Source organism: Thermobia domestica, chromosome 6 (genome assembly GCF_964235325.1).
Source record: "Thermobia domestica chromosome 6, izTheDome1.hap1.1, whole genome shotgun sequence".
Classification (NCBI taxonomy): Eukaryota; Metazoa; Arthropoda; class Insecta; order Zygentoma; family Lepismatidae; genus Thermobia; species Thermobia domestica.
The window spans coordinates 113,932,859-113,951,681 of NC_137459.1; the positions used below are offsets into that span (position 1 = coordinate 113,932,859).

The 18,823-nt window shown below is 35.3% G+C and overlaps 1 protein-coding gene across 3 annotated transcripts in view; it reads right to left on the reverse strand.

Moving 5' to 3' along the window:
* The window catches only part of nompA (no mechanoreceptor potential A), a 329,738-nt gene that overhangs the window by 57,322 nt on the left and 253,593 nt on the right, over positions 1-18,823 (reverse strand). For all 3 annotated transcript variants that reach the window (XM_081761969.1, XM_081761968.1, XM_081761967.1), the window contains exon 4: positions 13,387-13,472. In XM_081761969.1, the coding sequence (XP_081618095.1) occupies positions 13,387-13,472 (86 nt within the window). The remainder of the gene's footprint in view (positions 1-13,386; positions 13,473-18,823) is intronic.

The window sequence follows — 18,823 nt, forward strand, 5'->3', positions numbered from 1 at the left end:
TTTCTAGAAAGAACAAAGGATAGTTTTAACATAATATTTATTATTATTATTATTATTATTATTATTATTATTATTATTATTATTATTATTATTATTATTATTATTATTATTATTATTGTTATTATTTGGTTTTGTTTAATTGAGCTATGAGTCTTTAAATGTGTCTCATAATGTTATTATGTCCATTTGCATTTTGGTGTAGTGCTGATAATATATCTGCCCATGTTATGTAATTTTAATGCAAAATCCTCAATATATTTGTTTCGGTGTTCAATCCAAATCATGTACTGAAGTTTTATATGAGTTACATTTCATTATCCGCTATGAAGCAGAAATGAAACTAATGCATAAAACATTGTATAAGCACTTCTCAATTATCCAAGTAGAAATACTGTTTACTAATCCATTAAAATCTACCAAAGTTGATAAGAGTCTCTGATTTCTTAGAGTTTAAATTATGTTAGTGGGTAGCTTAAAATGTAATAATTGCACTTTTATATGAAATATTTGAAATGAAATGTTTCAGTTTAACGATTATGCTTGTTAGGCTAAGGAAGACGGATGATTTAGGCAAACGAATGATGATGGAAAAATTGGTGGAATGAGAAAGTGGGAGGAAACAGGAGCACCCCGAGAAAAAAGCACGGAAACGGTGTTGTCCACCGCCAACTTACTTGACCGGGGTCGAACCAGGGATTTAACGTACCAGAAGTTAACACTCTACCGCTGCGCCATCGTGCCCCACTGGCACATTGATATAACTATATACTTCCGATCAGGTGGCCAAATAAACATGGTTTCCAATGTAGTGGGATTTTGGTGCACAGATGGTCCCTAATTCATGAAAATAATGTTAATTGATAAATAGAAGATACACGAAACTTTATACATTTCTAAGATGCTGATTTCACCTTCTATCGTCTTGCAATCTAGGTTATAGCAGGAGCAGTAGTAGTGGGTTGATTTTGAAGGGATTCATTTTAGTATAATTTTATGAATAATGTGCCTTGAATTGCCATACAAATACTACTATATTTGCTAATATTACATTGGAGAATCGAACATACTTTAAGATTGGAGTGAATGACTTGGAACGGTAGGTGACTTGGAACGAACCTGACTGTTATAAATTTTCCTCGCTTTATGGTGTGTTTGAGTAGAAGTGTAGTGGTTGTACGAAAAGATGGATGATGTGATATTTATATCTCATGCATAGCTTGTTGTTGGTTATTGGATGTACGTGAGAGAAACAGTGAAAGGAACCTAAAAGTATTGCGCGTATGAAATGCTTTAAAAATAAGCCAATGTTTATCATGTAAGGTGTAAATCCTACACAAGCTCCACGAAATCATCCAACTTTCTTCAACATACAGCAGGAAGTATCATGTTATTTGCCCAATAGTAATCAGTGTGTAGCTGTTAACTGTGACCAGAGAGGGATTTTCTTTTACATAATTTGAACTATAGAGGTGATTTGTAATAATTAAAATGAAGAGATTTGGGACGCGTTTATAAATTTAGTAAGGTCAAAAAGTAAAAATACAACAGAAGTTAAATTCCTAAAATGAAATTTCGTACCGCCAAAAAGATACTATTCTGACGTCTGTACCTTACATGTGTACCTTAGAACATGGTTTGTTAACCTGGGGTTGCGAAGATAAGTTGAAGAGATAAATATAATTAGAACCTAATACCGCAAAATAATGTTAATATATTATTTCGAATTTTGTTCTCATAGGCATATTTATATTTTTTATACATACTGTTAAGAACAAGAAAAATAGATATACTAAACATTTTGAACATGTGCAGAGTTGTTTAAAAATCAATTAAATGAAAGAGGTAGGATATTAAATTAATGAGAACTGCATATTGTAATACAAGAAAAGTACAAATGCAACAAAACATGCATATTGAAATACAATTAAAATTGAGAGCTAATAATATATCTGAACATGGTGTGAATTTACTAGTGCGATAATGTCTGGTTCAATCTTCGTGAAGCACATTATTAAGTCATTTAAATTACTAAATAATCTTTTTAACAACTGTCCAAGTTATTTTTAACCAAAATTGGAAATCACTTTATTTTTTTATTATATGATGCAAAATTAAGGGAGTAATGAAATTATAAAATTTTCAGATAACATCCATTTTGAAACCGTATGACGGATCGGATTCGATATTTGTAGTATGAATGAACTGATCAAATTTGGATTTAATTCATTTGCTTTTAGGGAATTTACTTTATCCACTATATACAAGAAATTGATTCTACTATTATGGAAGTAGATGGATATCGTGAGATCTCGAAAATACGTATATTGAAAATCCCACACAAGCTTATTCCAAACTAGAAATAATAATGGAGTGACAAAACGGGGTCGTGATAGGAATTAGGTTGAGACCCACTGCCTTAGAAAATTTGAAAGGCAAGAAAGCAATTCACCTCCTGAACGAAAGAAAGAAGGAACAATAAGCACTCCGAATATGAGTCTCAGCAACACTAATGCGGACTATTGTGGATTTTGTGGTATATCATGTTTCGCAGCTGGATTAACTAAATTAGAGGTTGTATACAGTGCCAAGGATGTGTTACTTTTCCATGTCGTATATGTTGGAGGTGAAGGTAGTATTATAACCTTAATAGTTTCGGCAGTGATGTTTAAAATAATATGAGGTAAATAACTTTCGATTTGATAATGCATAAATTATTCAATATCAAAATGTAACGTTAAGCGTTCCAAGTCACCCTACGCTACTCTATACTGCCATTTAGTCAGAATATTAGATAATGAGCAATATGCTTATTGCAGTGTGGTTACTGGTAATTATTCGGACCCTGTTTTCACGTGGTAGAGGTCGATTTCTAAATGTAATTTGGTTAAATATTTAGAAAATAAATATATTTTCCGAATGGCTTATTAATTTTAGAATATCAGGATTAGGAACAAGTTGTACGACTGCAGTACAGAAAAAGAAAAAAAAACATCCGACACATCATAGTCGCGTAATTCTTTTCATGTTCTCAAAAACAAAGGCAGATTACTAGAGGGTAAAAGAGGAAAATCACAATTTTCGGAGAACAGTTCAAACGATTTTATCTATGCATCATAAATGCATAGCTTATTAATAATACTACAATATGCCATAAGTCATTTCTCTTGGGAAAAAAAGTTATAGTTTATTTTATTTTTACGTCTTAGTCAATTTTGTTCTTATTTCATAAATACGAGGGTCAGCAGAAAAGTCAAAGATTTTTTTTTTTTTTTTTGAGTTTTGGTATAGATCGAACTCGCAAGGATAAATGTCTTGCTAATATGTTGGATGAGGCTAGTACTTCCCATCCCATACACATCGGAAGATTCTGCACATACGTTGCTGTATGAGCTGTTACCTTGTCATGAAGGATTAGTTAATCGTTTAGACGTTCAGAGCGTTCCTCGAGAATGGCGAGACGTAGATTTCGTTAGCAGGAAAGGGTGGTAGTAATACAGTGTGCCATGTGATTTTACTGCGGTGTCATGATGCTGCTATATAGCGAATTCTTTATGAAATTACTTTGAAGGACTCTAGATGCCACGTATGTATTTCTATGTTTTACGCACAATCGTAATTTTACTTGTAATGATTGTAATTTTACTTGTAATTTTACTTGTAATACGAGGTTAAACAAGTATGAAACGACCAATTCGAAGTACTCAATTTTCGAATACAATTTTCTGATGGAGATATGTAAGAAGTGCGATTTAAGTTAAGGGAACTTTGAACTTCTGTAATATATATATATATATATATATATATATATATATATATATATATATATATATATATATATATATTTGTATTTCTTGTGAAATCACCACATATTTTAATATAATAAACAAATGATAACTGAAAGAATAAGAACATTACTATTTGGTGCTGCAGACACTCTTGCCGCCGATTTGTCGAAGTTTGAACCGGAACTTCCTGAAAAGCTCTTTTCCACTACTTTTTGCCACTTCTTTGCTATTTTCGGCCATTTTTTCATCTCTTTCACATCCTTGATGAAAGTATGCTTTTTAGCCATTTAATGTTTAATTAGATCCTAAAAACGCTCAATGGGTCTAGCACGAGGAACTTTTGGCGCTTCCTCATTTTTGCCGACAAACTCGATACCAGCGTCAGCAAGCGCGTCGCGCACTTTTTCCACATAATGTGAGGATCCCATATCGGGCCAAAACACAATGTCATGTTTGGTGAATTATTTTTGTATCCATGGAATCAAACCTTTTCAGTGCAGCCTAAATAGCGGTCACCGTTGATTGTCCAACTTCGAACAACAGTAGGCAAATGTTAGCCATCTGTCGCGATCACTTGCCAGATCAAAAACTTTTTCGCATACATGTTTTTAGTTTTTATGAACTTGCTTGGACTAACTTGACGTTTATCAATGTACGACACAAACTTGGAAACAGGCGCGAACGCTAATTTTTGGTAACAGTAAGTTTCATCATCTATGATCACAATCTTGTTCGCGAACTTCTTGTAGGAGAGTTTGCGGCAGTTGATCTTACCGCCCTTTTTCTGTTCGTGTACTTTTGTATGTTTCAACCTTGAATCCGTGGTCTTTCTTGATCTTCCTTACACTGAATTCAGAAATTTGATATTTTCGTCCTATAAAACAGTTTGACAAAGTTAAGGTTCTTCAAGAGTTCTCGTTTAATCGTACTTTTCACTTTTTGTTTGCATTTTGAAATTGGGAGACCAGATTTCTTCTTTCTTGTTCCTTCACCAGTCTCCACATAGCTTTTTTCAACATTCTGTGCACTGTACTATAAGAATATTCGCACTTAAATTGGTTTGAAGCAGCCGTACAGTCACGCGAGCACTGATTCTCGTAGAATTGGATAAGCCGCTCGCGGTCACCCTTAGCGTACACTCGTGAGATACTATGTGGAACAAAGGGTGAAACTTTCATTGAGATCGAAAGAGTTGTTTTTGTTTTATGCATGCTTTTTGCCAGTAACCTTAACTTAAATCGCACTCCTTACGTTCATCCAATTTCCTGCATGTAACGTATACATATGTATTAATTTTCCAATTTCATTTCTCAGAATTTCTTCCTTCGTTTTCATTAAAATGAAATGAAATCTTTGAGTTTTACGTCCCACGGTTGTGCCGGTTAGGCTAAAGGAGACGGTGATGATGAGTAATGAATGAAATGGTGGAATGAAGAAAGCGGGAGGAAACCCACGCACGCCGTGTTTGTCCACTACAAGGTTCATTTAGCGGGGGGTTGGATCGAACCCGGGACCCAAAGCACCAGACGTGAACGCTCTACCACTAAGCCACCACGGCCCCTTCCTTTCCATTAAAAAATATGTACAGCTGACATGAATTTGTGGTGACCATTGTATTTTATAAACATTCTGCAATATGTTGTAAGTCATTTGCCTCGAAAAATATGCACAAAGACTAGTTTACTCTTGGATTGAGTTTTCTTCACAAGATGTTTTTCGAAAATGTCTACTATAATTTGTTCATAAAAAAAATATGTTAATAACAACTCAAGCACTGTAGGATTTATGAAATGCAAGAGAGAAAGTTCACTACTTTTTGTCCCGTACATTGCATTTATTTACTTGGGGCAAGGTAAAGCATAATATTTAATGATATTCGTATAGCAAATTGAAATGGAATGAAGTACTTCATTTTAGAGTTCCACGATTATACCCTTTAAGTTGAGGGAGACCGGCGATTAAGGCAAATGAATAATAATGGAACAATTGGTGGAATAATAATGATGGAGGAAATTGGAGTACCCCGAGAAATCCCGCGGACAAAATGTTGTCTACCACAAACTTACTTAGCCGGGGATGAAACCAGAGACCACACGCACCAAAGGTAGCAGCTCTACCACCAAGCCAGAGTGTCCCCTTTTATAACAAAGCAATGCTTAGTTGACTGATTGCTCAAATATAATTGCAAATAATGTGTATATTAGTAAAATGAAAGAACAATACTAATAAATATTGCATACAGTCAACACTCGTATAATGTGGACGTGGTGCGTGACAATCATTCTTGTCTAACCAATAAAAGCTTCCACTTTAAAAAAAATGCTCTATTCACTACTAGCTGAAGTGCCCATTCTTTGCACGGGAATATTAGGTTTATACAAAATTATATACTGTCCTTCCCCTTTAGAATATGGATTTCAACGCTGCCTCATATCTTCATAAGATACTCTACTTTATTGAGGCCGCAATGGATCAGTTGTAGAGTTCCCACCTCTGACGCGTGCGGTCTCAGGTTCGGTTCCAACCCCCTCTAAGTGGGCTTTGCAGTGAACAAACATTGTGGTCGTGGGTTTTCTCGGGGTTCTCCCGCGCCCTCACACTTTCATCATTCAACAATTATCATCCATATCATAATCGCCGTCTCCCTATGCCTTGTTGCATAATCGTGGGACGTTAAACTCAAGAAAATGCTACTCTTCTTGAAGAAGCTCTTTAATGAAAGTGACGTGATAAAAACCCAGCTTGAGATGCATACTAACTATGTTCCAGAAGATTTTTAAACCAGACTAATCTCGGTCATTTTGGACACGTTATTTATAACTCCTTCTAACCCTCTATATTCATGTGGTCCGAACTTGGACTTAAGCGACACCGGGAATGTCACTATTCATCTCAGCAATCTCGACAATTATAGACTCAACATTAACACGGGGTATCGCGGCTTCACGAAGTGTCACTCGAGACCCGTTTTCGGGTCTCATGGCGGTCAACCTGTTAATCAAAGAAAGATAACAAAATCTTAAGCTAGGTGATGATTCACTCATGTAATAAAAATAACTTTAAAAATCGGTATATAGGTCAAGGGAAATTTCTCTGAGAAACGCTTTTGTATTCGTTTTTATATACGTACATAGACTAGCTGAAATGCCCATACTTCGCATGAAAATAATAGGCCTTATGCAGAGTCGTTCTGATGCGTGATTAGTATCATACTAAAGAGTTCGACTAGCATATTTTTCCTGCAGTAGTCAGGCCTTTAGTATGACGCTAAACATACGTCAAAACGACTCTACATAAGGCACCTTCTCACCCAAACCCCTTACATCTTCTCACCTTGCGTACCTATGCGGCTGAATTAGAGCTTAAACGGTATCAGGAGTGTACTATTTAACTTATCAACCCCGCAATTTATGGATTACATGCTAATAGTGGACATCTTTCATTATTTTTACGTCTTGTCCTTCGCGCACCCGTCAGCTCCAAGCCAATTGGTATGAGGGAAAATTTAAATGGAATCGGGGGAGTCAATATCCATTTCACCGAACCAGAAAATATAGATTCAATACTAATATCGATCGTTTCTGATTATGTTTACATGTTCTCACCTTGCCAACATTGTCACTTACCCATTTTCACTCATTATGCCGATAATGTGATAAAATCTTAACCTATCAAAAATCATCCAAATTCAGTGCAGCAGTCTATCAGAAGTCGACCATCAAATTTCGTTGCATTAATATTTTTTCTTTATATAGAACATTCCCCCTGCTGTCCTTACAGTGAAAATTTTCAAAAACGCTGGGACAGGTTTACCATACTTTCAATGAAGATCTTATGTACCGAGTTTCATGTTTCTAACTTGACGAGTTCGCGAGATACTGTACTTATTACATAAATTGTTGAACACCTCCACTCCTTGCCCCGATAGGACACGATGTTGTTTACCCCAAATTTACTTTGTTGGGGATCGAACCAGGAACCCCACATACTAGAGGTAAGTAAGGTCTCTACCACTAAGCCACTGTGACCCCACTAAATACATAAACATAGATGATGGTTTGTACTGTCGTTTAATTATAGTCATAATATCTTTAATACGTCACATTCTTCGCCTTTCCTTACATTTTCCACTGACGCTTACGCAGTCGCTTCGGAAGTGCAATTGTTGTTTATACGGTACACTTGTCCATATTGCGTTTGGTTAATGCTTATCATAAAAAAGTATGTCTTAGTCTGTGAATGGCGCTAATTCGTAGTTGCCACACCGTTAAGTGTGTTGCTTTAGTTTCACTGGCTGGCTAATGCCAATAGATGGCACTAGCGTGCAGGCAATTTGAAGATTTAAAACTATTATGATTATTTAATTGTAACTTTAAAAACAGTAATGTTTTAATTTAAGTACTTTGAAACATGACAAGGTGCGTTCGCAACCAGATTTATATTTCAACTTTAACAATTTGTAAACTTCAGCAGTACTATAATTTGACGATGTAATTGCAATTTAATTTGTGTTTGTTTATTTTAATTATTTGAAAATAGATGGCGATGATACTGAACGTGAAGTTGCTTTGCTATTTATCATTAAAATAAGGTCCGTAACGATATTTAGAGTTGAGCATTAATGTTTGTGTAACCACAAGTTAGTTAATGGGCAAACTAAAAAGACAAAAAAAAAAAAAAACAATAATAATAAAAATTACAACTTTCAAGAAACGACGTTTTGTACATCGAGCCGAGCACTTGGAGAAAACAACCAGTATCTATAAAATACTTTCTTCCCAAAAATAATAAAAAAAACAGTAAAAACTGAAAAAGTAAAAACATTAAATGAAGAATGTAAAATAAATTGGAATGGGATAAAAATCAAATGTATATACATAACATTTTAATATTGTATTTATTCGAATATAAACGTTTTTCTTTAATTATTATTTTTGACCTAAAACTCTTGAGGGGAGGCGCTTATAATTGCGTAGTTACTGTTTATTAGTTGTTCTTTCTTGCACATTATACAAGATAATTGACAAAGGGTCCTTTGTTTATCACGAAGTACTGTCACTGTTTGATTTAACTCTCAAAATTCGGAATTGAAACGAAAACTATAGACAATGGTTTGAGAATATTGATAACGAATGGTGAGACTTAACGTAACACTATTATCAATCACACTAAAGGGAGAACAGTGGCTCAGTGGTAAAACGCTTACCTCTGATGCGTGGGGTCGCTGGTTCGATCCCCGACCCGGTGGGCAACATTTTGTTCGTGTTTTTTTTCTCGGTGTGCTCCTGTTTCCTCCCATTTTTTCATCCCATCAATTCTTCCATCATCATTCACTTGCCCCAATCATCGCCTCCTTTTCCTTTAGCCCAAAGAGTATAATCAAGGGACGTTAAACTGTATTATTTGTTCTTAATGTTTTTTTTTCTTTCACATTTTCTTTCACAGCCGAAGCAAATAAACCCATAAACTAGAATGTTATACTTGATCAATACAGCGGTGTATACCTACTTTTGGGCTACACTGTATATTCATTTGTTAAAATGCCATAAGAATGGAAAACGAAAGCTAATTCAAAATGTAAGCAACGTAATGTTCTCATTTTTAAGTTCATCACATTGCATACGAAGATATAAGGTTATATATATATACAACACCGACAAAGTTTGGGAGGTAATTTCTGACACCAATATAAGACAAGAAGTATAGACCGACGGTGGTGCAAAAATGCTTTCGGAGTTACAGGCTGCCGAAAACATGAAAACATGAGCTTTGAAGGTCCATAGCTCCAAAGCTATGGGACCTACCGTAGTCGGTTCAAGACTTCACTTAGGATCTAGTACGTGCAATATGCAAATATCCAAGTTTTAGAATCTTGTGGTACTTCCGCAACATATTTTATAGAGGTAGTTGGTGAGTGCTTCAAATTATATCCCCGTAGCCAAACTCCCGCTGTAAACATTGTTAAGTGAGTACTTTAGAATTCTGAAACATGTATTTTTGGATAGGGCACATATTAGTTAAATATAAAAGAAATAGGCTAATTAGACTTAAAATAAAGAGAAATTAATCTTTAGACATGCTAAAACTTCAAATGTAATAATCTCCTAACGGTAAATAGTTTTCAACCCCATACCCATGATTTAATAGAATTAGGTTTAAAATTTATCTATGACACTCAAGTTTGGACTGAGTTAAATTTCAGTTCGAGTTGAGTTGATTTTGAGTTTAACGTCCCTTTCAGCAGCGAGGCTATATGAGATGTTGACGTAACGTAACGTGGAATCCGAACCACATGAGCTCCCGCCAGCAAATAGAACCCGGGCCTCCCACGCCAAAGGCGCGTGCGCCAACCGCTCAGCCACGAAGGAGCTCAAATTTCAGTTCGAATGTTTTTCAAGTTTCTCTAACGTCTTTTCGTTTCAATTAAGAGACAAATACTTTCGACTTTCTTTCTAGATAGATCTTGATATGGGAAGTTTAGAGCACAAGAAAATCAAAATCAGTTATCAAAATTGTGTGAAAAAGAGAGAGAAATTTTGAAGGCATGTTTATATACATGGACAAATTAACTTTTTTTTTTTACTTCATGAGTGATTTACGTCATCTAGGCATGATTCTTTAAAGCTCTGAAAGCAGCTTCAGATAGAGATATTAAAGATGAATTGTGTCGAAAATGGCCAAAAATGTACTTCATTCCCTTGTGAATGAACGCTTTATATGTCCCCTGGGTATGACTTTATCCTTGCTTATACCATATCCCTCACAACAGTCGTATTCATATTTGCGCGTTCTGTCATGCCAAGGTTAAGCCTCTGCGGCGTTACAGTAAATCATGTTGTCGGTGTCTTTGGCGGCTCATATCAGTAACTGTGTACAAGACGGGGAAGCCCCTGTCTCTTAAGAACTTGTCTTGGTAACTACCGATTCTGTAAAGAATCGAGTCTTCAATGAATGCAAAGTCACAAATTCCTTAGTTCAAATATGCAGTCGATTCTAACTTAATTATAATATGATTTTTTTTTAAATGAAGTGTGTTTAAAACTAATTTAATATTCTTAATGTTTTCGTTTCAACCTGTCCAGTTGTTTGAACGCGAATAGAATAATTAACCTGCTATTAAATTACAATAATGGTACACTGAGAAAAATCTTTTTTTTTTTTCGACATCGGTATATTGTACAAATATACAGAATCCTCTTGCTTACTACAGAAACCAGTACGGAGCATACGTTATCCGTACGCTACATAGGCACTGCCCTTAGCTGATTCATCATGCCGTTGCACGATGTCTTATATCTAACAGTTTTCGTTATATTACATACATATATGTATGTTACCTTCGTCAGCTATATGTTATATACGTCCATTTGTATGTAAGATCCTGACCGCTTATATTGTTTCATACGGAAAGCACGTACAGATGGAACACTTCTATTATAAACATGCGTTTTCAGTTATACGTTTGCTGTACGTTAAATCCAAAATCGACAGGATTTACAAATGTGACATACGATTTTACGTACGCCACATACATTTGTTTCTCAGTGCAAGAGCGCCATGTTGTGGTTTCCAGGGGGGGGGGTAATATAAGCGACATTTCAAATGTAGTCTCAAATTTTGCGGTAACTATTCTAAAACATCTATTGGGTTTTCGATCTTCCGAAGTACAATTTCCTCTAGAGGGGCGAACACCCCACCTTGGCCCCCTGATGGGCGCCCTTGTCTCAGTGCAACAATTAGGAAATACGATAAATAGTATTTCGCTTGCTTTCAATCGACACTAGCGACACCACACGACACAACTCTGCTCTAAACGACATACATTTTTGTTGTTTCGCAAGTAGTTATTATATAGGGGAGACCGAGGTTATTTGAGTCAAAATAAGAAAAAATATTCGCTACACATTTACAATGTGCACCAGCGCCATAAACTTTTGGTCTGTTTTGAGTATGTTGTTCGTGTAAATTGTTAGTGATTTTATTATTATCAATTTACTCAACATTGCCGGGAATGTGAACATTTCCTTAGCAAAGTGAATTACATCACCTATTTTCTTGCCCTGATGTAATGTTACATATGCGGCAAATAAGATACTAAAACTGCCTGGGAGCATACATTTACTGTAGCGTTTGCATGTGCAAAACTTTGGATGCCATTTCATCGCCTTGGTCCGTCACGTCTGTATCTGCCAAAGCAAGTAATGGTGCTACTTGAGTCAATAGAATTTGGAGGAAAAAAAAACAAATAAATGAAATATTTCAGTTTAACGTCCCAAAATTATGCCCTCTAAGCTTAGGGACGGTAATTAAAGCAAGCGAATGATGATGGAAGAATTGGTGGAATGAGAAAGTGGGAGGAAACGGGAATACCCGAGAAAACCCATGGACACGATGTTGTCCACCACAAACATACTTGATCGGGGACCGAACCAGGGATCCACAAATTAGAGGTAAGTGACCTACCACTAAGCCACCGTACCCCAGAAACTGGAGAGAAACACGTGTTTACCATTGTATAGTGCGCACGAATTACAAACATTGGAAAAACATTATTTTAAAACTGATGATAAATTTAGTAACCTAAGGACTGTGAAACTTTTTTTAAATATCAACGTGAAATTGCACAGGAACTTCTCGAAAAATATTTCAACTCAGGTTGTGTAAAAAGTAAGGTCCGCCAACTTGATCAAGGACAGACTTGGGTTGGTAACAGGGACTCAGCTTTACACACGGGGAACTTCTGAGCTCCATTCGTCTCTGCTTGTTAATTTCATCTTAGTGATCTCTAGTCTGTTTTTACCACTGTCCCAGATTCAGTTCCTAAAGCAATTTTAAATTTGACTAAAAGTATTAACTAAAAAGGCAGAAATAGATTCTGAAAGAAAGAGACCATATCCTATGTTACAAGCTGTCAGCCCGGGATGAACCTCGGTAAGGAACAACGGAAGCAGAATTCGAAAACTGGGATCCCTAGCTTACATGCGCGCCGACTACGTGGGTGCTCCGGGGCACCAGCACCCACACCAATAATCTTGTGGGTGCCGCGCACCCACAATATGTTTAGTTTGGTAGAAACAAAATAAATATTTCTCACTTGCCATTATCAAAAAAATAATAAGCAAAATTTGTAACCTCTAAAACATTCTTTTTTTTTCAAGTGTGTTTGTGCAAAGGCAACAAAGCAACACATTCCCTCCTTCCTTGCCTGTATCTGGTCTAGTCAAAGGTAGTCCCCACAATTAAAAAAAATGGAGATATATTGTGAATAGAATCGACCACAACCCTTTATGATAGTTAACATAAAAGATTTTAACTAAAAGGAAATCAATCAAAAAATATCGAGACTCCCCTGAAAACATAAAACACCCCCGCCATTGATATGCACCCACATAAATTTCGGATCGTCGGCGCCGTTACTAGCTTATGAAGTTAGAACGATTACTGTTCTTCTACGCTCGTTGGTTACCGCATTAATTGATGCTTTTGTTTACTTACCTAATCAGTCTTACTCTTTTGATCGTTCATTTTACTGTTAACGTAAAAGAATATATGTTTGAATGCATATTTTTAAATTAAATTAGACTGAGTAGCGAATACTTACAACATCGTCGTCGAAGCCTTGTAGTTGTTGATGTGGCAACCGCTCGTAGCATATTCTGCCGAGACCATTATTACAGGTTGACTGAGCTGGAAAGGTACAGAAAGCAAAAGGTAAAATTTAGTCATGTGAATATGATAAGGTGAACAGAAACACTTCTCATACTATGGAACTATTATTATTATTATTATTATTAGTTGTAGTAGTAGTAGTAGTAGTAGTAGCAGCAGCAGCAGCAGTAGTAGTAGTAGTAGTAGTATATTCCGTCTATGGCCAAACTGCTCTTTTATGGATAATTGTAGTCGCACTAATAAACAAACATAAAATTTGTTCTAGATCAATAAGTCTCTCCTTGTGTCTATACTGTGAGATTTAAATAAGCATATAAGAACTGAAATATGAATATCTGTAAAAAAAAAAAAATGTCCTTCCTTAGATTTTAAGCTTTTTCTCTGTCTAAGACAGACTTTTAATTGCTATTTATATGGTATTGATTCTGTTTTTGTTATATCCCAATGATTTAGAAATTCAGTTGTGTATAACTCGGGAGACCAAAGCGTAAATATGTAATATTTCGCATGACACCAGATCGAAGATCCACCATCGTGTCAAGTTTGATCTCGACCGAATGATTTCGTTATATGTTTTTTTTTTTTTTTCGAAAATATGACGCAAAACTCGATCGCCAATACCTGGAGAACCGTAAGTAACCACAATATAATGTTTCTTATGCTTATACAACAGTCCAAGGTCTACCTTTGTAACAAATTTGGACCCGATCACTTCACTTACGTATGGGTTTTTATTCCTGAAAATATTACGCAAAATTTGACCGTCCATAATCCGGGAACTGTAAGTTTGCATGTACATAATATCTCACTAGCGTAACACAAAAATGTCGCCACCGCCCGCAAGAATATTTTTGGGGCCCCCTTCTCATGTCCATTAACTTCCCTCTATATTATGTCCCTGTAGAAGACAATAGTTAATAAATCCATGGAATATAATAACATTACAATTAAAATTAATACTCACCGAAAAAGGCAAAAATTATTTTCCCCTAACCTTCGAGAGCTAAGATGATTAAAAAAAAAAAAAACTGATGTTGCTAGAATTGATGAATTTTCACCCAGAGCATATTTTTTTCTTTTCTAAAGTAAATAATGTTCTTCGGGGAAATGAATATTCCATATTCAGCTCACTTTTTGTAGCCTATAGTTTTTGGCGTTTGCTTCGCGGTGGGTCCCCAAACTCTGCGGGCCTCCCCGTACTGCAGGCCCTGAGGGCTCCTTAGTTACGCTACTGTCTCACACACATTTACAGTAGATAAAGTTCAGCCAACATGCCAAGTTTAATCCCGATCGGATTACTTTGGTGTTCGCTCTTTGTTTTCGAAAATATAACTTAAGATATGACAGTCGATAGCTTGGGAATCGTAAGGCCTGTAGAACACATTTCATATTCTTTTACATAGCAGCTCAAGATCTCCCATCTTGATAAATTTTATCCTGATTAAATAATTTACGCATGCACACACACACACACGATATATATATATATAATTTTTGGTCATTTTGGAGATATCACATCTTTGAGACCACTATCTGAAGTTTGTTCTAGAGCTTAAATGACATAGCAAATAACTATTATACTATTAAAAACAGTGTTATTTTTCCATGTACTTAAGCGTATCGTATGAACTTTATATTTCTTTTTCCCGCAACATCTGTTAATCGAACTTTGCTAATTCCCTTGTGCTCTGAACATCTCATTTCATTGAAGAAACTAACGAAGTAAACGAAACCATACCGGGAGTTAATGTCAATCTATTTATTTATGAATAATATGGTTTGTTAAGATGAAGCACGACTTGAAGTGAGTGCTCTTGAAAGATAACTTGAGTATGTAAACAATTTTATTTAATCGGCAAGTTATTTCATTGCTTAGATTACTTAGTAAAAGATCATCAACTTCAAGTGGTAGTTTAGAAATCAGAAAACATCTGCTAGTGGGGAAAGCGCAAAATACAATTGCAGTTTTCATCTTCAAAATTCTATCGTAAATGAACTACTCTTACAAATCACACACTTGTTTGCAGCATAGAAAGATAAACTCTCTGTATGCAAAATGTGCACTGTTTGTTTACGAAAATAGTCTTTCTCGCTCTTAACTGTATGATGACAGCCTTTACTTATATCAGAGTAAATGGAAGTTGTACGAGGAATGCCAACGAATGATCTAATAGAGAATGAAATGGCCAATGAAGAACGCTGAAACAAACAATTAGCCAATAAATTTATACGAAGTAATTTCCTCGTATAACTTTATCTTACACTGACTTATGCAAGTATCTTCTGCCATCTAGTGAGAAAGCGCATAAATAGTTAGTCCCACACAACAGAGAGAGATTTTATATAAAACAATGTCAGTCCAAAGTGAATATGTACGGTTTACTTTATCAACAACTTAGAAATGTATCGATCAATGCTAATTCTTTTTTTTTTTTTTTTTTTTTTGCCGTACTGAATCTATATTTTCGTTTACGAAACTAAAAACAAAGTTTTTAAAATTTTTAATTCTTGGATTTTGTTGACAATAGAAGATATAGAGTACCTATTGTATACTCACGTTAGTTGTGACAGCAGAAATTCAGAGTTAGTATATGATAGTTAAAGAAAACATTTAGAAGAAACATATAAACAATACGATAGATGAACAAATGAGGTCTTTTGATTGAGTTTATCTTAACTTACTCGAAAATGTTTATCTGTTGTGTTCCTTTAGAAAGAAAGTCAGCTCATTCGCAGTCAGCACATTGCCAAACCCTATTAGTATTATTAGCTGAAATGTCCGTTCTTCTTACGGTGAGAATGAAATCTTTTAGCTTAACGCCCCACGATTATGCCCTTTAGTCTACGGGAGAAGGATAATTAAAGCAAGTGAATGATGATAGAAAAATTGGTGGAATGAGAATGTGGTAGGAATTGGCAGTACCCCGAAGAAACAGACGGACACGATATTGTTCACCACAAATTTGATTGTCCGAGATCGAACCAACAACCCCATGCACCAGAAATAAGCGCTGTACACTGTGCCACGGGGAGAATTGGGAACATTTGAGCCCACTTCCCCTTTAGGATAATGAAAGTGTCATTAGCGGGCACGGTGGCTTAGTGGTAGAGAGCTTACCTCTAGTGTGTGGGGTCTATGATTCAATCCCCGGCCAAGTAAGTTTCTGGTAGACAATATCGTGTACGTGGATTTTCAAGGGCTTACTCCCATTTCCTTCTACAACATCATTCCACCATTTCTCCCATTATCATTCACTTGCCTTAATCATCCGTCTCCCTTCGTGTAAACGGCATAAACCTGGGACGCTAAGTTGAAGGAAGAAAACGTAAGAAGCTGTAAGATACTTTATTGTTTGCATAAATGTTGAACTCTTCTACCCCCTTATGGTAACCCTGTTAATCAATATGGCATGATAAAAAAAAACTCTTTAGGTAGGTACTATGTTTCAAACGTCATTTCAAACTGGTAATTCATTTTCCGTGATGCGATCGCAAACAACAAGCAACGTCTGTTCAAACGTAGAGAAGAAGACTAGAAATTGTACCGTCCATTCCTTAAAAAAAAAGAAAGAAAAAAAAAAGAGTTTCGGGAAATCCTGTCACATTTTCGTTTATTGATAATGAGGAATTTATATACCGAGTTTCAGCCCCCTAGATTAACGGCCTCTCAAGATTATTTTTTTCACATTAATTTTGAACTCTATACCAATTACGATACCCCCTTCAATCAAATCGAGGTAGGTACCCAGTGTATTTAAAAATTAATTTCAAAGATTTTAGCCGCCTTCCCATTATGTGATCACACAAACAACAGACAACGTTGTTTTCAGTGCGGAAAGAAAAATAAGTAGAAAATACCTTTCCCCTTGAAATGTTATTTATTTCAAACGCTGAGACACGTTTCATCTTATTTTTTATCAGTTTAGATGTTGAGTTTTATCTCTCTAATTGCAGGTTACTCTATTCTGAGCAACACGTTTGAATTACCTACACTTTTCTTAGCATAAGTATTTATTTTTCTTTTAAAAAATCGTATGTATTACTCTTATAATGAAAATAATTTTATATTTAACTGTCAAGTTTATAGATGTATTAGCATGCCCCGTGTTTGCGAGTGATTCATATTTACACTTTCAAATAATGGTACACATTGCGCTTTTCTCCTTTCAGAAGTGGAATTTTTAAAACGCTTAGATATATGTCTCACTACTTTGAATTAAGAATTTGTATTTAAAAAAGTCATACTTATAACAGTCTTATAGTTGGTATACTGAAGCTGAGCCTTATTCTTGGTTACTTTATGAATAAAGATAGGTAAACTTCAATATGAGAGAAATTGCCCCCTTTTCCCACTTATGAGGTTTTTTTTTGTTTGTTTTTTGCTTTTTTTAAAGTGCCGAAACATCTATTATATTATTTTTAGTTAAGAGTTCATATTATGAATTTCATATTTTCAGCTTATGTGAATCCCCATGTTGGACACTTTCTCAATAAATAAAGAAAGACAAATTTGAATATAGAAACTCACCCCTTTCTTCCTTTACGAGTGCAATTTTCAAAAACACCAAAACACGTATTACGTTACTTTTAGTTGAGTTTATATACAGAATTTCAAATCTTGAGCTCCAGAAAGTCCCCACATTGAGAACCTTCCCAATAAAGAAAGGGAGATTTGAAAATTAAAGAAATGATCTAACAGGAATTCCGGACTCTTAGAAACGTTTTTTTTTTAAAAAAAAAGACTGAAAAACATATTCCATTATTATTATTTTTTTTTAAATATAAGAGTTTACATGCCGAATTTCACATTTGAAACTTAAGCAAATCTCCACATTTGGGACGCCTCATTTTCTTTTTCTTTTTTTATAGAAAAAAAGGAAAATTCACTATTATTAAAATTGACCCTTTTCCCTCTTTCTGTACCCAGAATTTTCAGAAATGCTGAAATACGTGTTTCCTTACTTTTGATTAAAAGTCTACGCATGGAATTGCAGATCTTCAAAGTAGGTCAATTCTCATATTGGGCATTTTTCAATTAAAGAAAGGGAAAATTGAATATTATATAAATTTCCCAATTTTGTCCCTTAAGAGCGGAATAAGAAAAACTTCGAAACACATATGACTATTTTTAATGAGGAATTTGCGTATCAAGTTTCATCTCTCTAGCATCAGGGATTCGTGAGATACGCTATTCTTAAAAAAAGATTAACTCCTTTTACCCTGTTAGGATACATACATTTCCTAAAATCCTACAATATTCCCTGCTTTCGTAACAAGAGGAGTATTCTCTTCAAATGTCACGTCAATAGCTATAATAGTGTAACTTGTGTAATAATGAGTCACTCACTGCTACTCTTTTATACAATAGC